The following is an 18,889-nucleotide window of genomic DNA, read 5'->3' as shown; positions in this document are numbered from 1 at the left end:
TGGCCGCCATGTTGAACCGCCATGTTCCTGCAGCAAACACTGACTCTAGATAGGGCCTTGTGCCATGCAAACACAGTTTCTTCTTCACACTTGCAAGTGGAGGGTGAAGCGAGTGACTTGTTATCTGCAATTACACCGCTAGATGCAAATAAATCCGACACACCTTTAAGATACAGAGTTCATGGAAAATGTAAAAAAAAGAAAGTCAAATAGGTTTGTTCTAAGAGTGTTATAACGTACAAATGCAAAATAGATCTTTTAAAACAAGTCAAAGCAGCTGCTCTCAGTATTCTTTGTTTTTATGAACACATTTGCAGCTGGTCTGGCTGCACACTGCAGCAGAAACGTGCAAATCTAAACAAACACAAATATTATCTACTGCAAATCCAAGCTAAAGTCCAACAGAGCTTTTAATTAATCCTTTTTTAAATCAAATTGATTTGTTAGTTTGTTTTACTGTTTATTCTGAGTGCTCTGTGGGAGGGTTATTTTTGTTGCATGTCTGATTTTATTGTTATTATCCTGTGTGCTTTTGATTGCTTGCTTTTATTGTTTTTATCATTTGCTTCTCGTCTTGTTTGTGTTTTTTTCTAGTCAGCTCTGTGAAGCCCTTTGGGTTGCCTTGGGTATGAAATGAGCTTTATACAGTAATTCGCCTTGCCTTGCCTATAATCCTACTTGTTTATTTGGATATATTGATTGCTGGAAAACAAGAAAATGTTTTTTATAATTTTTCAAGGTCTGCATTTTTTTTTATGTCAATACTTTAACTAAGCAAGCAATCAGGTTACCAAGGAGTTTTGCATCCAGCTTCTGCTCAGCCCTATATTATATATAGGTCTATATGTGATAATAAAAAATTCATCACCACTGGGCCCATAAAACAGCTTCCTTATTGTTTGTGTGCTCAGCAGCTCTTGATTCAACACTTTGATGATAACACATTTTTGAGTATTGGACCAGTCATTCTTATTTATAATAATTTGTTGTAGTTTGCTTTTTCATGTCTATAGCAGGGTTATTATTTTTATTACCTGAGAGGTCTCCCTGGAATAGTTTGTGTGATGTGAGAGAGTAAGTGAAAAGAGAGGAAGAGATCAAATGTATGGCGACGCAAAGTGTTCATAATTAAAGCTCCAGTGTGTAACATTTAGTAAGATCTACAGTAACTGTCAGATAATATTCATAGGTATGTTTTCATTAGTGTATAATTACATAAATATAGGAATCGTGTTTTCGTTACCTTAGAATGAGTTGTTTTTATCTACAGAGGGAGCGGGTCCTCTTCTATGGAGTCTGCCATGTTTCTACAGTAGCCCAAAACGGACAAACCAAACACTGGTTGGTTGCGCTGCCCCTGTAGTTTCACCAACACGCTTGGAAGGCAAGTGGTATTCAAATGGTTGCAATCTGCAACTTCCCTGTTAGATGCCACCAAATCCTGCACACTGGTCCTTTAAGCAAATAATTAAGACATTCTGAAATAAATAATCACATGAATGAATAAAATGCGCAGTGTGAGTTTCAAATCATTTGTACAACACTCTACTGTTATAATATTTACTTTACAATACTAAGAAATGAGTAATACTTCATTGGCAAACACTAATGTCACTTCGGAGCTGAAAAAGTACTTAAAAGCTCTCACTGCAACGGTTGTCGAATTGAAAAGGGTCTTTGTTTTAAGAACAGTGAGGAGGCCCTGAGGGACACTAGACCAAAATATTAGGGGGATTTTCGCAGCAGATCCTAGAAAAGCCGGCAGCAATTGTGGTTGCGTTTCCGTAACAACACACTGTATCAGAGACAGTGGGATATTAAAGGGGCCTTCCTCTGCTCAGTCAAGCAGTCATTCTAAACTGTTGTAGTGGTGCCGCCACTCAAGCAAGTTTGATCTCCTGGATTTGTATTGTCACACAATTTGATGCCATGCTGCTTTCAGCCTCAAGGGGGCAGGAGTGCACTACTGGTGTATGTTTGAAGAAATACTCCAAACAGGTCCAGGAGGAGCTTCCGCTTGATCTCCATCTGTGGCATTAAGATGGAAACCATTAAACAAGGGAGGTGTATAGATCTACATGCTATAAAAAAGTTCAGGATGGTTTATAAAAAATGGACTGCACAGGATATAAATTTAAAACATTTTGATTCATTTTATGACCGAATTTAAAGGGTCTTATTGGAATACCAATATTTCAGTGATCGTACAAATTCAGAAGGCATAGTTAAAATTCAGTTTCGGCAGGATTAGTTAAACTCACTGCTGAAGAGAAAAAGGAAAAAGGCTCTCTGTTGTAGGTGCGTGTGTGCACAGCAGCAGAGGAGAGCATGATGATAAAATCTGAACTCTGTGTGAACTCCTCCTCGGACTACACTTCCACCTCCTCTCTAGTTAGCTGCAGAGCATCCTCAGCCTCTGTTTAACCCCCCCCCCCCCCCCCCCAAGGAGCACAGAGTGCTCTTTGTGTTTCGACAGGCATCAGGCTTTACAATGCTGTGTGTCAAATGGCCCCAACAAGTAGGAGAGATCTCAGGTACAGTGTCTGTGTGGATTAACTGACTTGCTCTTTGGTCTCACCCCAGACTATAAATGTCACAGCCTTTCGTCATTTCAGTCTGTTTCACAATGATATTTCTGCATGTAGGGACAAATATACGCACTAATTGGCACATATGCAGTGAGCTATCAGAGGTGCACTTGAAATTTGGTCAGGAAAAGGTCATAAGTGGCCCTAAAATTGAAGCTTACTTGTCAGACTATAAACAGTTATAACACCACGAGCAGGCACATCAACACCTCCCAAAAAAATCTCAAAAGAAGCAGCTGTGATTAGAACACTGATGGAAAGGGTCGTGGTTAAAGACCTTCCACACAACCGCAGGTGGTTTCCGTTCCGGCCGAACAGGTTTACCAAAGCTAACAGGAGAGAGAGGCAGATGTCAATCAAGTGCACGCCCACGCGGAGACGTCTTATTCGTCAGTGGGGTTTACCCAAGCGGCAACCTTTGGGGATCAAAAATTAGGCCAATGCAGAAGTAAGAAACACTGCACTTCCTTTAACAGTCACTTGAGGCTGGTTCCAGAGTTGAGTCAATCTCCATAAGGCCCCATATTAAAATGGCCAACTTTACAGCAGAAATAAACATGTTTACAGCCTGGTACAAAAACAGTTTTGATCTCTAAAGTTAAATTCCCTGTTGAAGACAACTGTACAGTGCATGATTTTTTAATATAAGTTACCTGTTTCAATTGTATTAAGGCTAAAGTAAAGCAGAATTAAGGGCGTGGCCACTTTGAGTGACAGGTGGGTGCATCTCAGGTGGCTTTTTTCATTGTTTTCATTCAGCCCGCCTCAGCTCCACCCACGCCTTGCCCATTTTTGGATTAGACTACTTTTCTTCTTCTAAGAAACAGAAGACGTCATTGTTACCAGAAAGTCAGAGTGGGTTTGGATTTATCACAGAAATACACTGCAATAGTTCAGGCAGCAGCTCAAACTTAAAGACTCCAATTTAAAGTTCTCTCGTTATGACATCCATTTGCTTTCACAAACAATGTGTCGATGATGCACAAGCTTTAGAAAATATGCAGCAAATCTGCTTCATACTGTATCTTTAGGGAAATAGCTGAAAACAATGTTGATTATGTCAGTGACACACATGCACACCTGGAAGCTGCCCAGTATATATATTTTTATTTTTGTTCAATTTATGAAATAACACGAAACAATGCATGAATGTTTGCTGCAAATCCTGTGTTTTGTGTTCCATACCCTCCGTGGCCGTGTCTTTTCAATGAAAGAAAATCACCAAAATGTGTTATTTGTTAGGGGGGGGGACCAGACTTTCGCATTACAACAGTAAATACTTTATTCATCCCCTGGGGAAAATTCATTTATCCAGTAGCCCAAACACTTAGTATCAAAATACAGAATAAAGACAATAAACAATAGAAGATGCTAATAACATGGGTTATGGTTATAACCCTGTTTTAACCATGTCCCCTCCATGTTTCTATCATGACCTCTCCCCAGGTGTCAAGATGGAGTTTTAAATCTTTTTTTTCTTTGGATAATAAATGTTATCTTTGTGATCATTTCTTCATGATTTTAAGAGATTAAAGTAAATTAACAGATTTATTGGTAAGTGTATCTCCGCTTACACCATAATTATTTTTTAAAAGCTACATCTGGAAATTAAAGGAACAAAGTAGATCAAAATGTACGTTTTAGTAACTCACAGGATTTTGAATGAGACAAACAAACCTATATCCTATAGAATTATACGATTATAATAATGTATAGTTAATAATAATAAAAGTATCACATTTTGGAAGTATATATTTATTCTATAGGATTGGTTTCAAAGTTTCTAAGTGGAAATTCCTTTTGGAATCCAATAGGACTTTGTGGCTAGGGTGGTTAAAGCAGAGTGTCATATAAATAAAAGAGATGAATAAAAGTTGCCAATAAAATGCACCACCCAGTTCTTGACAGATTATTGCACAGTACCTTGGGTGAGGGGGAGAGAGAGAGAGAGAGAGAGAGAGAGAGAGAGAGAGAGAGAGAGAGACATCAGCGTCATATAAGCATCCAAGTCAAAGAGAGTAAAGTCTTTATGACAAAGCAAATGCTTGATATTCACTATGGTACAGAAACTAGTCTTAGGTATGTTTACATTAGCGTATAAATAAGAATTGTTGTGTTTTCATTACCTCAGAATTGCCATGTTGAACCGCCATGTTTCTACAGTAGCCCAGAAGGCCAGAGACAAACCAAACACTGGCTGTAGAAGGGAGGTGAAGCGAGGGAGTGTTGATATGCAACTGTGCTTTAATTAAAGGGCGTGACAAAAGAGATTGAGATCTGAAATTAATATATTCAATGTTTTGAAATGTTTTAAATGTTCAGTTTCTGATGTAGTACCTTATAATCAGCTAATTGAAACACATAATAATGACAACAAGTGTGGTTTATCACCATTATGCTGTCCCTGCTGAGAGGAGGAGGCAGAGAATGATTGGATTTTCCATCACCACTTCGCTTTGTGTGTTATAATGGCAAAGACTAAAATAATAAAACACTGTGGCCTTTTATTCTCAATAGGATGGAGATCATTTTGTTCTGCTACACAGTTAAATAGCAGCAGAGGTTGAATAGCACAGTTATGGTGCTTCTAGTTCCCCTAGCAGAATCCTGCCTAATATTTGCTGTAGTTAAGATTGTCTGAAGTGTTGTTGTGGTGCGTGTTTAGCTGATTTAGCTTTTAACTGATTTAGGAACCACCTGCACTCTCACACTGATTGTTTAAAAGGAATATGTTTCCTTGTTCGGTGCTGAGTTCCTGATGCATTACACTTTACTGGAAAGGAAAGGAACTAGAATGTCCCTGTAGCTTTGTTTTTCATGCAAACAACACTCAGATAAGAACAGTTAGTGGTCTGTGATTTTGAAGAGATTATAAAGAGAGCAGGGGAGTAAAGTAGAGAAGAAGTGTGAAATAGCAAGTTTGCTGGTTGCTCTATCAGGGAGAGTCCACAAACCACGTTCAGTTCCTGATTGAGTAAGTGAATTAGATGCCATGTCCCTCCCTCCCTTCCTCTTTCACTCTGCCGTGTTGGTAGAGACTGACAGACTGACTGACTCTTCAGAAACCGCCTGCCCCTGACAAACCGCTGCTTCAGGTAAGAGTGGGTGTATAGTCACTGGAATTTACAAATATATTGTATATATTGTGGAGATTCTCTTAAGTTTGTGCTCAAAGCTTACTCTCTATCATGATGGTCCATTTAGCACTTTAATCACATTAAATTCCAGCAGGGATAAGTTGTCCGAAGTGATTGTGATGAGTTAGGTGGGAAGGATGTGCTTATCAGCTCAACTTCAACTGCAGTGTTATTTGGGTGGATATAATCTGACTTCAATAGTTCAGTTTTTCGTACACTGAATGTGCAAAAATAGTGCACGCATTTAGAAGCAGAGTTAAGAAGAAGTATTACATGTTAAGAAATTGTGCTAAGAGGTTGCGATGTCTATTGTGCATTCAAAATCTGAAGAAAAAAACACACCTTCCCCCCTCTATTGCACTTCTGAGCCACACAGAAATGTCCTTAAGCTTTCCACTGAAAGTCACATGTCTTAGATTTTGTCAGTTCAGTCTGTCTGTAGCACTACTCAGTCTGTTCTTAGACACAGTCAGAGCCTAAATATGCTACTTGCACTCGCAACATATTGATCCAAGTTCAAGCAACATCACCAGGACAAAGAAAGCATGAGATAAACCTGGTTAGATGTTTTTCATTCCTCAACCACTGCACAAGCTCTTGATTTTGGAAAAACAGCATGTGACAGCCATTAAACCTGAAATACTGCTCTTGCTATTGTAAATGTGTCTTGAAATGACTTCAAGCACGCTTTCCTTCTGTAAAATCTTGAAGATTTCCACACTGATTGAAATATCCACATTCAAAATGGACAAAAATGGCAGCCTTGCTGTTTCATCTCTAATTCAATCATGTGGTCATGTGGTTTCATGTGGCACTGACAGTCAGCTCTTTCACAAGCCTCCACTGAAGCAGGAATCCCCAGCCTAAGGCTGTGGTGAAAAAATAGGGAAATAAGGCACTTTTCACCCCATTACATTTACTTTTCATATCATGATTTTATATTTTTTAAAAATAACCCTAATCACCCACGTAACTGCGTCTCTGTGTAAACACACAGCTGGCTTAATGCTAAGAAAACAGTGCTGAATTGTCCTTGTTGGAAAGGACAAACCACTTCCACCACTTCTGTAAATGTAACTTCACTGTGGCTCTTCAAGTGTTCACGTCTTTACAGTGTTTGAGGACAGAGCATAAATCTCACATTATCCTGATCATGGAGAGCAAGTGGACAATAATTAGACAAGGAAAAGAAGGAACTGTGCTTTAAGGAGAGGCTACTGACACAAGTAAGGTGTGATGATGATCCATGAATGGTATATATCAGTGAAGAATAAGAAACCAGTAAAAGTAACTTATAATAAAAAGTAAAAACACTCTGGTAAAAGAGGAAGCCTTCATTTACTGCTTCCCAAATATTCTTTGCAGAACAGCATACAAGCAAACCAGAAACTTTTCCTGGTTTATTCTCATGGTCAATTTAAAAAAAAAAAAAATCTTGTCCTTTTTATCTCTCGACAGTCAAGATGTTCCTGTGCTGTTGGCTGGCTCTGGTGGCTTTGATCCCTACGACTGTGAGCATCAATCCCGGGGTGAAGGTCAAACTAACAGAAAAAGGGCTTGAATATGGTAAGCACCAGTTTCCTATTTTAGTTAAAAGCAACAACCTTTCAGAGATTGATCATTAAATGTTCTTGCCTCTTGCTAGGCAGAGACCTGGGGATGGCTACAATTCAGCAGAAACTCAAAACCATCAAAGTGCCAGATATGTCAGGGGAACAGAGGGTGTCTCCCATTGGCAAGGTCCACTACAGTCTGACAAAGTAAGGCTCCCCTTAATCCAACACTCCTGTCAATTCTCTCAGATACTAAAGAGTTCCTTTACAAACAAATGTTGTTTCTTCCAGTATGCACATAGTGAATGTGGGATTACCAAAGTCTGCAGTGGATCTGGTGCCAGGGACTGGTGTCAGACTGTCCATTACTAATGCCTTCATCAGTCTGCAGGGAAACTGGAGGGTCAAGTACCTCAGAATAATGTGAGTGAGAAAAGATTTCTTCCTTATGCAGCGCAGTTAAATCCATTTTGTGACATTTCTGGTGCAGCAGTGACTCCTCTCTCCCGACAGAAAGGACAGCGGCTCTTTTGACTTGAATGTGAACGGACTCACTATCACTTCAAGTATTGCCATCAAGAGTGATGAGACTGGCCGACCTGCGGTCAGCAGTGTAAACTGTGCGGCCACTGTCAGCAAGGCGAGCATTAAATTCCACGGTGGAGCCAGGTAAAAGAAACCGTGCTGTGCACTACGTTTGAATCCCCATGTGGGTGAATGGAATGTGAGTTTTCAGTTGTACTTGTCATGCTTGACGTACTGCACTCTCCCCTATTGCCTGTGTTTGCTTTTTGTTTCAGTTGGTTATACAATCTCTTCAGTAAGTTCATTGATAAGGCTTTGCGAAATGCACTGCAGAACAAGGTGAGAGCAACGCAGCCTTATACCCACTGTTTGATGATAACCATTCCTCTCTAGGGTTGCACAAGTCTCTTACTTTAACACAAGGAATCCTCCTAAATGCAGCTAAAAAGTTCCCAACTAGGAATTTCTTTTTTGGCTGATGTAAAACTACTCAATTCAAATTCAGTTGAGCTCAGGTTTGCAGAAAAATGGCCCTTGTGAATTTCATTCCATTATTAGATTGCTGACAGTGCTGCATCAATGTGTAAGCAGCATTGTGTGTTCTTTATACAGTTTAATTGTATGGTCCCGTGGTTCCCAACCCTAGATGTTGGGCTCCCTCCAGAGGGTCGAAATACAAATAGAAGAGTCCTGATACACAAATTTGTGTTCATTTTTAGGATTTTTTATTTATTTTTTTGTGAAACATTAGATACATTTACCTCGTTGGGTCTTGAACAGTAATTTAAATAAAACCATCAGAGAAATTTAGAGGGGAAATCAGTCTTTGAACTAGTCATCACAAGCCAAAAACACTGGATATCACCGGTTCATTCTTCTTCAATTTATTGTATTTATGTTATTTTAAGTTTATTGAGTGTGTTTAGTATTGAGAAGTATTTAGTAACTAGTAACTACATATGTCAGATAAATGTAGTGGAGTAAAAAGTACATTTCCCTCTGAAGTGTAGTGGAGTAGAAATATAAAGCAGCAGAAACTGTGACTCAAGTAAGGTAGTAACTCATAACTGTACTTGACAAATGCTTTCCACCACTGGCACATAGGTGTAATGCAAATATGCTCTGTGAATTACTCTTAAGACCAAAAACCTAGTAGAATCATGAAGTCTCAAATTCCTCTTAACTTGGGGAACAACTTTTTGTCTTAGGATGCTTAGTGAATACAGCCACTCCAGAAAATAAGCTGAGTGCAAAGAAACTGCAATCGTACTGATCTGACAGAAAAATTTGTCTGAATTCAGTAACATTAAACTCAGTCAGACATCATCACAAAATAGTAGTAACTGTGGATGAAACATTCTTTTAAAGGAATACATTCCCCTGCTGTTGGTTTACTGAGAACAATTTGATTCTGAAGAGCTCTGTATGTCCCTGGGGGCTTTTAAGAGTTGTTTTCTCCAGTCAGAAATGACTGTGTTACATCAAGTTTCTTCTGGACTCCAGGAATAAATGTTTCTCTGTTCTTTACTGTTGCAGATCTGCCCTCTGGTGGCTGACGCAATCTCTGATTTGAACCCTCATTTGAAGACTCTCAATGGTAAAACATTCTCTTTATGTCAAATATTGGGATGTTTCATTGATGCTGAATATCTGAGAGACTTTCTACCTTTCTGCAGTTTTAGCCAAGGTTGACCCATATGCAGAGATTGAATACTCCATGGTGTCATCGCCCACAGTTTCTAAATCTTCTATAGACTTCAGCTTGAAGGTAACAAATTGTATACTGTACATTTTATATATCCAGAGTTTGGTTAATAAAGAAATAGACAGTCATGGCACAACCTTTCCTTTGCCATTTAGGGTGAATTTTACAACATTGGGAAGCATCAGGAGCCTCCGTTCTCCCCAAAACCCTTTACCCTGGCGCCCCAGATCAACAACATGTTGTACATCGGCGTGTCTGCCTTCACCACCAACTCTGCAGCCTTCGTCTACAACAAAGCTGGAGCCCTCAGCCTGGCCATCACAGATGACATGGTGAGCTTCATCCTCTTGATTATTCCCTAAATGAATTTATTTTCATGGCATCGTACTGACCTACAACCTTTCTGGCTCTGTCAGATCCCGCAAAGTTCTCCCATCCGACTCAACACCAGAACGTTTGGAGCCTTCATCCCGCAGGTGACAATACATTATGATGGTTTTATACGAAGCGCTATCTTCTTCTGCAACCTGTCAGCTATATCTGGGCGTATTTTCAGATTGCCAAGCGTTTCCCAGGTTTGATGATGAAACTACTCGTGAAGACGGTGAAAGATCCCATCATCACTTTTGAAACCAACAACATGACGGTTCAGGCCATTGGCACAGTGACGGCCTACGCTATCCAACCCAACGCCACACTTTCCCCTCTCTTTGTCCTAAACATGGTAGGTTACACAACTGGGAAAAAAAAGGCATCTGTGTTGTTTAGAAAAATGCTAAAACTCTCTCACTATATTGCCTTTACAGGACACCAGTGTCAGCGCCCGAGTGTACGTCAGTGGAGTGAAGCTGGCTGGAGCTGTCACCCTAAACAAGTGAGTTACTAAAAAAACACTTTTTGCTCTGAGAAGAGAAAAATGGGGCCAAAAGGTCCCCGTAAAGATGAAGATCACGGTCTAATTTTGCCTAATTTGCACAGAATGGATCTGACCCTGGGGACAAGTTATGTGGGAGACTTTCAGGTGAGCAAACTCTAAACACGAGTTGCAGTGTGTACAATCTGTACCAACCTAACTGACTAATCCTAACCCTAACCTGCAGGTGGGATCCCTCGACAACATCCTCCAAATGGTCCTCAAAGTGGTAGTGATACCTAAACTGAACGGTGAGTGCTTTCATTTTCAGTTTGTACTGTCATTAAATGCTCTACTGGCAGACTTCAGTTGATTCTGAACTCTGCGTGCTATATAAAACAGAAAAGAGAGAATATGTTAAGCCAGTTGTGGTCAGGCTGCACTGGCTTCCTGTAACTCTTAAAATTGATATTAATTGATTTCTTATATTCAAAGCTCTAAATAGCCTTTGACAAAGTTTTCTTTATTATTTTATGTCGCATCACACCCTCTTTGATCATCCTCAATAATTGAATTAATTGAGTTAATTGAATAAATGTCCTTACACCCCCGTCAGAGGAAACTGGGATTGTGGCTTTCTGTAAAGCAGCTACAATAGCTACATTTATTAATAATAATAATAATAATAATGTATCAAATGACAATAGGAAAACAATGTGAAAGAGGTCACTCATAGTGTTGAACTTACACCTTCAGTAGTGAATTTCAGCTCATTGTTTAGCTGTTGGCCCACAACTTTACTGTTTTGATTCACTTCCACCTTAAGAGTTGTTTTCAGCCTCAGCAGGAAGCTGTTTTTAAAGAAGAACCCAGCGTACACTACCTGCTCAGCAGCAAACAGCAGACAGACACAGTTAGAGACTAACTGGTGAACATAGTGGAGCATTTAGCAGCTAAAGAGCCAGATATTTCCCTCAGGAGTTGGTGAAGACCAAAAACCGAGCTAAAAGAGAGTGAATATTGGACTTCAAATGAATGATAATGTTGCACTGTGACTGCTGGATGTGTAAATTAACTATAGTTTTGCTATAGTTTGTAATATAAACATGAAAGGTGATGTGTCAATGTTGCGTTCAAAACTATATTACATTTTTAATTTGTTTGAATTCAGGTTTAATTAAAAACTTTAGAAAGTCAAACTAGTCTTTTTTAACCACAATGTCTATATTTATATTGCTTTTCATCTCTTTTTTAATTTTTTCATTGTAATTAGATTGCACCAGTTTTAAACTCATTGATTCCTCTTAGATTAAAGTTTTATTTGAACAGCGTGTGTTGTACTTCCTGGTGTAATTCTTTTTTATGTTTATCCATTTAATGATTATCTTTTTATGCAAAGCACTTTGAGCTTCATGGCAAGGCATTGTTCCATGTAATTAAAATTAAACAGAAATCCCCTAATAATAATATCACTATAATGTTTGCCACATTGGATTTTTGTGACTAGTTTGACCAAATGTATGATTTTCTTCATCGCAGTTCAACTTGCCAAGGGATACCCACTTCCTACACTTGGAAAGATGAAGCTTGTGAACACTCAGCTTCAGGTCCTGAAGGTCAGAGACTGGATATCTGCCATAAAAGCCCAATTTTTTGAACAAGCTGCATTTATTATATGACATGGATTTTAATGAGGGCAGTGTAGTAGAAAACATCAGCATTCATCCTTTTCAAAGCTGTTACTAACTGCTATTGCTGTGCTGTATTTGTCTCTAGGACTATATGCTGATTGGGACAGATGTTCAGTTCACGGGTTGAATGGAATTTCTGGAATCTCCCAGGATTCATTTCTGCACTGGGGCATCCCACCATCAAGACACGATCACAGCCTGTACAGCTACCTTAAGAAACAAAAAGAAATGATGCTCTCCACGCCTGAGAAATATGTCACAGATATCCTGTTTGTATCTCCTGAGAATTTTATATCACTCTTCTGTTCTTTATACTATTTTTCTTTTTCTTTTAAATGTGAACTCAGACAAAGTTTTGTAAATATAAAATGCAGATGAGGGCAGTGAACGGGGATAACTGCAGTTGTGTCAGAACACAGTCTGGAGGACAGGGTTTGCTGTTTGTCACAGCAATCATCTTTTTGTAATAACATACTCCTTCCAAAGCAGATCACGGCACTTTCTGCTGCTGACTTTGGGCAAATTCTTTCTCAAACTTTCTGACTTTGTAGCTCACAGAGCAATTCTACAAATGTGCTGATCCATGACATTTTTACTGCAGTTTGGAGAGTCCCATGAAAAAAAAATGCCAACACATCAATCAAGCAGCCCCGCTTCAGACAAAACAAATCAGCCACAGTAGTTTGTACTAAACAAACACTATAATTTACATCATCTTAACAGGGTTCAGTTCAATACGTACATACACATAGGTAGTACTGACTGTATAAATAACACAATGCGGTTTTCATAGTTAATAAGATGACCAAACTTCACATAGAAACAGTCTCCGTGTGTCAAAGTCATTCAATAGAAGAAGTCAGCGTACTACTTTGTTTCCTGTGGTGTCAACTGCGTCAATCAGGGGCCCGTTTTAATGGCGGTCGCGTCTGAGTCCACATGTTCATCAAGCTGATGTCTGGGTAGAGCCTCATAGTGCTTCACTGTCTCTCTCAGCGAGCTGTGACTGTGGGCTCGGCCTCTCAGGCTCTGGGAGTTGGCCGACAATATCTATATTAAAAAACACAAATCATCAAAGAATGGATGAGTGGATGAGGAAAGCTTTGAAAGTGTCAGATAAGGCCTTCAAGTTACTGACTGTGACGATCCTACTGTACCACTGACAGACAGGAAACAGGCAGTTTATTAATGCTAGAATCTTTCACCTTTTTTGTGATGCTTGGTGTGTCAAATGTCAACATGAGATTTACATGATTTTATTAAAAGGCACGCCTAGACCCAAACACTTGAGCATGAGCATTACTGGATGTTTTAGAGCGATAGCAGAGAAAAATCTGATAACAAAACATCAACAAAGAAAAATGTAAAGCCACTGAAAACTTGGCCTTAAATCTTAAGTATGTATCCAGAACATTACATATTTGTGACTAAGCAACAATCAAAGTATAAAAAACATTGCTAGGTATTATTTATTAAGAGCTTATGAACACCTTAACCCTGTATAAGGAACTTTGCGTTGATTCTGGGGCCCCCTGTGAACAAAAGCGGTAGTGATTCCACCTCCTCATTTCATTGATTTCAAGGGGAATCTGAAACCCCTTGTAGTAGGTTGGAAAAACTCAGCTAATGCTTCATCAGGACTGCGTGGGTGTGGACTGATCAGCTTTGACTGACCCACCAACAAGTCATCAGAATCTGATTAAAATGTTACTCATTTTGATTGATGCATGGAAGTATGTGACATCAATTTGTCCCCACTGAGCTCCGCCCACATTACACCAAGGGCATACAGACAAAAAGAACAACAAAAACGGCCCTAACTTATTGTGTCCGTGTAAACGGTGAGACATTTTATATGTTACATTCTACAACTTATCAGTGCTCTCCGGTGGAGAAACTATGTATCAGTAACAGTTCCTACATTACCATAAACCTGTCTGCGGCATTTGTGTACTGCAGTTTCTCATTATTCACTATCAGCCAATCAATGCCAATCTATCTGTGATAAACTAATATATAGCTCTGTTTTGAATAAAAACTTAACAACGTGTTGATTCTTTAAAGATGTACTATCTATAACCAAAGCTTACCTTCACCAGCACATAGTCTCCAGCATTGACCGGTGCAGTGTTGGATTCTGCATTCTGAGCAGCAACATCCTCTTTGGGGAAAATCACTTTCATATTACCGTCAGTTCTCCCACACAGGTCCTTGGCAGATCTTTTACTTTCCTAAAAGTAAAATGGAAACCAGAGATGAACGTTGTTGCCTGGTAACAGGTTACAGTAACCCAGTACAGTTATACAAGACTACTAGCCGTATCCATGGTGAGCAGTGTTACACATTACTAAACCAATTTCGGTATATCTATAGCAGCCAATCAATCCTCCCCTCAACGATCATATCATTTTCCGGTAGGCCTAGTTTTGACTCTCTGTTATTGACTTTGGAATGATGCAGGGTTCATGATGATGTTGTACACTCCACATTAGCTCACTTTCATGTGAATCATGTGAATCTCATGGTGGCGCTCGAGGATCAACAGAGACATTAGGAATCACCCTTAGGGCAGCATTAATATATATGTAAGTTAAATGGAAATCCATCTTATAGTTGTTGAGACATTTCAGTCTGAAGCAAGGTGATGGACGACCAACACACCGTTGCTGAGCCAGGCCATCTTTAGAGCATCGCCACGGCCAAAAACAATAAAACTATGGTTATTCTTCCCTTTCTTCCATTACAGCATTCTTAAAAAAATAGCTAGTGCCATCTCAATCTGAGCTATCTTTAACACAGGCAGCTGTACAGAGAGGCAGCAGTACCCTTTTCTGGGGAAGATTAATAAAATGTGTGTTTGAGCAAACTGTCAATTCATGCATTTTCTAAGGGAGATGAAGGCTGTATCAGCCATGCATGCAGTACTCACTCCCTCCACCAGGACAAGCTGCATGCTGCCAATGAGAGCAGCGTTGACCCTCGCAGCTTCCTCTCTGAATACACGGATGCACTCCGCCAGCCTCTGCTGCTTCACCTCTGCTGGCACGTCATCTTGTAGCCGATGGAAGGCGTGGGTTTTCTGAGCGAGGAAACCAGCAGAGCAGTTACAAAACGAACTACCTGACCGACTGAAAAGAACGCTTGATAATAACAGCTTGGTTTTTATTCTAAGATACAGAACATTTTTTGTGCCCACCTTTCTCATACTGTAAGCAAACAGGAAGCCCACGTTGTAGCCCACCTCTCTGATCAGAGACAGAGTCTGCTGGTGGTCGTCCTCTGTTTCACCACAGAAGCCTGAGATGAAGTCACTGCTGAGACTCACCTCTGACGCACAGACATATTAATGTTAAACAGAGATCACACACTACTTTATCAAGTTGATAATACCAAAGCAAATGCCCTTAAAGTCAGATGTAAGGAGAAGTAATATTCCTTACTGTGTGCAAGTGCAGGAGAGCAGTGATTTTAAAAAGGAAGTCAAGTTAGAGAAGTTACTGTTAATCATAAACTATTGATTAAAGTGAGACCCATAAACAGGTTACATTCCACCTTTTAATACTGATCTACTTTTAAGATTTTTTACTTCTTCTTGAGTAAAATACTCGAGTACTCTTTCTATCTATGCAAATTAAAGGAACAGATTAAAGCTGGGGCCGGCAGCTTTTTTGGGGGCATCATTGGGCAACAATCCCATAATAACCTTTCAGCATATTGTAATTCTGAGTGGTCTGAGAAAAACCTAGACTTGTGCACCTCCTGTTGGCTCTATTTTCAGCCTTTCGAAAATCTAGCCTGTGACGGAAGACTCTGGCCAATCGCAGATCACTTCAGAGAGAGGGCGTTCCTATTGGCTGCCGTTAGAACTTGTGGGTTGAGTGGGAGGGGCTTAGCAGAGTGATACGAGGCAGAAGGTTTTGCATAGGTTTGTCCACTGCATCTATGATTCTGGTTTTCACAGCCCACCTGGCATAATCGCCTTGATGTTCTTCACCAGATCAAGGTAGGCCTCTCTCGTGTAGCTGTACATTTTATAAGAAAAGCACATGTTAGAATACTTTAAGAGACTCTTAAACAAACTTTACAGACTGAATTACTTTGGCGATTTAGTTTGGAAACAAGCATAGTCGTCTCTTACCCACGGCGCATTGCTTCTAGGACCTTGCTGCTCCCACTCTGGGCCGGAAGGTGGATCTGCTGACAAATGTTGCCTCGCTCCGCGATCAGATGCAAAACCTGTCGACACCAGCACACAGACCAGGTCAGGAAGCCTCGTTCATCCATGTTTATACAGAACTGTACACGGAAAGGGGGCCATCTATACGTGGAAATCAACACTGGGTTGCAATGAGGACTGAATCATGTACCTCGTCAGGGAAATCTTTGGGATGAGGGGAAGTGAACCTGATCCTCATGTCAGGATCGATGCGGGACACTCGGTCCAGCAGGTCGGAGAAGCGCAGGCCCCCCTGCTTAGTTCTGTAGACGGTCTTAAACCCCCGGCTGAGCTGGGTCAGGTCTGAGCTGCAGAACTGTTCTTCTGACGTGTCTCTGTAGCTGTTCACGTTCTGACCCAGCAAAGTCACCTCCTTCACACCCTGAACAAAAACACCCACCGCACACACACAGTCAATACTATTCTAGTATTGCTATCAGTGCATGTCTTATTGTATTAAACAGGTGTAGCAGTTTAGCTGACCGACTTTAGTGTTGAGGTTATAACTTGCCTGTTCCGACAGCATACGAACTTCCTCAAGTATGGAGCTGACAGGTCGACTCCTCTCTCTCCCTCGGGTGAAGGGAACAATGCAGTAACTACACATGTTGTCACAGCCTCGCATGATGGACCTGGCAGCATAAAAGACGCACACTAAGTCATCAGAGGTCATAATATAAAGACAAATGTGTTGCAGTAGAAAATAGGAGGACAGGAGTTGGTGATATAGGGTGAGTCACTTCCTAAACATAGCTGCTATGTGAACAACGTACACAAAAGCACTGCGTCCCTGAGGAGCGTGGTGGACAGGCATGACGTCAGCGTAGGTCTCCTCTAAGGACAGCAGTACGTTGCTTGCCTGTTGACCTCCGTCAGCTACAGTCAAGAGGCGGGGAAGGTCCCGGTAGGCGTCTGGACCTGCGAGAACATCTACCAGCTTCTCCCGCTCCAAAATCTCCGTCTTCAGCCTCTCTGCCATGCACCCTAGACACACACAACCACCAGTGTATCTTTGTAGCCTCCGTTGAGAGTCAAATGTGTGCATGTTTGTGAACTAACTTACCTAAAATCCCAATTTTCATTGGTGTGTGGGTCTTTAACCGTCTCTTCTTCATCGCTTTCAGTTCTTGTAGTCTATTCCAAATTGTTTGTTCAGCTTTTTCTCTGTTAAGAGAAGAGTTGGAGTCTCTCCGTTAGCTGGTGCACCTGATTTTGTTTGTGTGGTCTCATGAAAACCTTTTAAGGCCAATTTTAACTGGAAAACTGTCAAGCAAAACAGACGTTTTTCAGATTGTTGCTGAGTAGAGCTGAAACAGTTAGTCAATTAATCAATTACTTGTTGATCTTTAAATGAATCACCAAATATGTTAGTAATCAATGAATTGTCTTGGGTTATTCTTTCAGAAAAAAGCCAAAATTCTCAGATTTCTGCTTCTCAAATGTGAATATTTTCTGTTTACTTTAGTCCTCTGTGACAGTTAAGTGAATATCTCTGGGTTGGGGACAAAACAAGACATTTGAGGACGTTCGCTTGGGCTTTGGGAAAGAATGATCAACAATTTCCTGACGTCTCATAGGCCAAACAGATGCTCAACAGATGAATCTATTATGAATAGAATCGTTAGTTTTGAAGATATTCTCTTACCTTATGGAGCACGTTACCAGAAGGACAACATCTGCCTGTAGGCACAATGATTATCTGAATTAACGGTTTTGACTGAAATGATGTTACAACTGTATAAAGATAAAGTTCACCTGTACCTCGCGTAGGTCAACCGTGCGCTGATATCCCTTCCTCTGTAGGATGGACCAGGCTATGTCTGTGTCGTTTACATTCATTTGACATCCGTAGGTTTCAAAATACACTGCAATATTAAGACAGAACACAAGTTTAGCATTTGTCCCAAACAATCAAAATGAATGTCAATGCTGTCAGTGATGCAGACTAACCTTTCCTTGAATTCCCCATCTCCAAGTCCTCAGAAAGATAGCTATGTTCTTCACACTCTCCATCTGCAGCATAAGTCTTGTTATTAACTGAAACTCCTTTGATGAAATCCTGGAAGCTTGGACCAGAGGATATCTGGGACTTGAACTTGTCTACAGTTGTCCTCCTCTCTCTTGATGTCACACTGGTGTTCGCTAGATTAGAGCAATATCTGGGTTGGATACACCTGATGGGTACCCAGTGTGGGGGAATGGTAAACAGGGGTTTTAACATCCTGAGGTGTCCCATGTTTAGTTAGGTGGTAGTCTCTGTAGCTACCTGTCGGAGTTAGCTCTAACAGAGCAACCATATACTGTAGTTAGCTACTTTTAGCCTCCAAAGTGGCTAACGTTTGGTCCCTTGTTTATCTTACTGTACAACTGCTGTATGTGCTAGCTACGTTGGCTAAATGTCATTGAGGGACTGTTCTCATGTGGAGCCAAAGATAATATTAATATCAAGAGGAGTATCTCCCCGTTTCAAAGTGACCGTACAGAAACCCGGGAAAAGCGTCTGGCTCTCAAAACTACGACTGTTGCTAGGTAATAACTGGGGACAGTTGGGGTGACGATGGAAGACGTCCTACCTTACAGCAGCTAATGTACAACTACCACAACAACTACCACCACAACAA

At 40.4% G+C, this 18,889-nt stretch overlaps 2 protein-coding genes across 2 annotated transcripts; one reads left to right on the top strand and one right to left on the bottom strand.

Moving 5' to 3' along the window:
• Positions 1 to 5,479: 5,479 nt before the first annotated feature.
• LOC127371972 (bactericidal permeability-increasing protein) lies at positions 5,480 to 14,102 on the top strand. Its single transcript, XM_051415241.1, has 16 exons — positions 5,480 to 5,683; positions 7,184 to 7,291; positions 7,371 to 7,485; positions 7,570 to 7,701; positions 7,792 to 7,947; positions 8,079 to 8,142; positions 9,340 to 9,400; positions 9,480 to 9,571; positions 9,664 to 9,840; positions 9,925 to 9,984; positions 10,065 to 10,232; positions 10,315 to 10,382; positions 10,487 to 10,529; positions 10,609 to 10,672; positions 11,901 to 11,977; positions 12,138 to 14,102. Exons 2-16 carry the CDS (start codon positions 7,189 to 7,191, stop codon positions 12,177 to 12,179), a joined length of 1,422 nt encoding a protein of 473 aa, XP_051271201.1. The 5' UTR covers positions 5,480 to 5,683; positions 7,184 to 7,188; the 3' UTR covers positions 12,180 to 14,102.
• cdk5rap1 (CDK5 regulatory subunit associated protein 1) lies at positions 12,011 to 18,880 on the bottom strand. The gene is made up of 13 exons (XM_051415240.1): positions 18,219 to 18,880; positions 18,030 to 18,133; positions 17,914 to 17,948; positions 17,332 to 17,432; positions 17,042 to 17,252; positions 16,780 to 16,900; positions 16,420 to 16,650; positions 16,191 to 16,288; positions 16,019 to 16,074; positions 15,249 to 15,379; positions 14,982 to 15,131; positions 14,143 to 14,283; positions 12,011 to 13,102 (listed from the first exon to the last, which is right to left on the bottom strand). Exons 1-13 carry the CDS (start codon positions 18,502 to 18,504, stop codon positions 12,953 to 12,955), a joined length of 1,815 nt encoding a protein of 604 aa, XP_051271200.1. The 5' UTR covers positions 18,505 to 18,880; the 3' UTR covers positions 12,011 to 12,952.
• Positions 18,881 to 18,889: the final 9 nt, after the last annotated feature.

This window comes from Dicentrarchus labrax, unplaced genomic scaffold (assembly GCF_905237075.1).
Source record: "Dicentrarchus labrax unplaced genomic scaffold, dlabrax2021, whole genome shotgun sequence".
NCBI classification, from domain to species: Eukaryota; Metazoa; Chordata; class Actinopteri; family Moronidae; genus Dicentrarchus; species Dicentrarchus labrax.
Note: the sequence above shows the minus strand (reverse complement) of the source record. Positions and strands in the feature narration are given on the sequence as shown.

What these genes read in the sequence shown, in the direction of transcription:
- LOC127371972 (XM_051415241.1), top strand. Translation starts at nt 7,189, where the DNA reads ATGTTCCTGTGCTGTTGGCTGGCTCTGGTGGCTTTGATCCCTACGACT. An exon ending in GTCAAGTACCTCAGAATAAT is followed by an intron (nt 7,702 to 7,791) that starts GTGAGTGAGAAA and finishes CTCTCCCGACAG; the next exon opens with AAAGGACAGCGGCTCTTTTG. An exon ending in CTCAGCTTCAGGTCCTGAAG is followed by an intron (nt 11,978 to 12,137) that starts GTCAGAGACTGG and finishes ATTTGTCTCTAG; the next exon opens with GACTATATGCTGATTGGGAC.
- cdk5rap1 (XM_051415240.1), bottom strand. Translation starts at nt 18,504, where the DNA reads ATGGGACACCTCAGGATGTTAAAACCCCTGTTTACCATTCCCCCACAC. An exon ending in CTGGTAACGTGCTCCATAAG is followed by an intron (nt 17,433 to 17,913) that starts GTAAGAGAATAT and finishes TTCTCTTAACAG; the next exon opens with AGAAAAAGCTGAACAAACAA. An exon ending in CAGGGACGCAGTGCTTTTGT is followed by an intron (nt 16,901 to 17,041) that starts GTACGTTGTTCA and finishes TTATGCTGCCAG; the next exon opens with GTCCATCATGCGAGGCTGTG.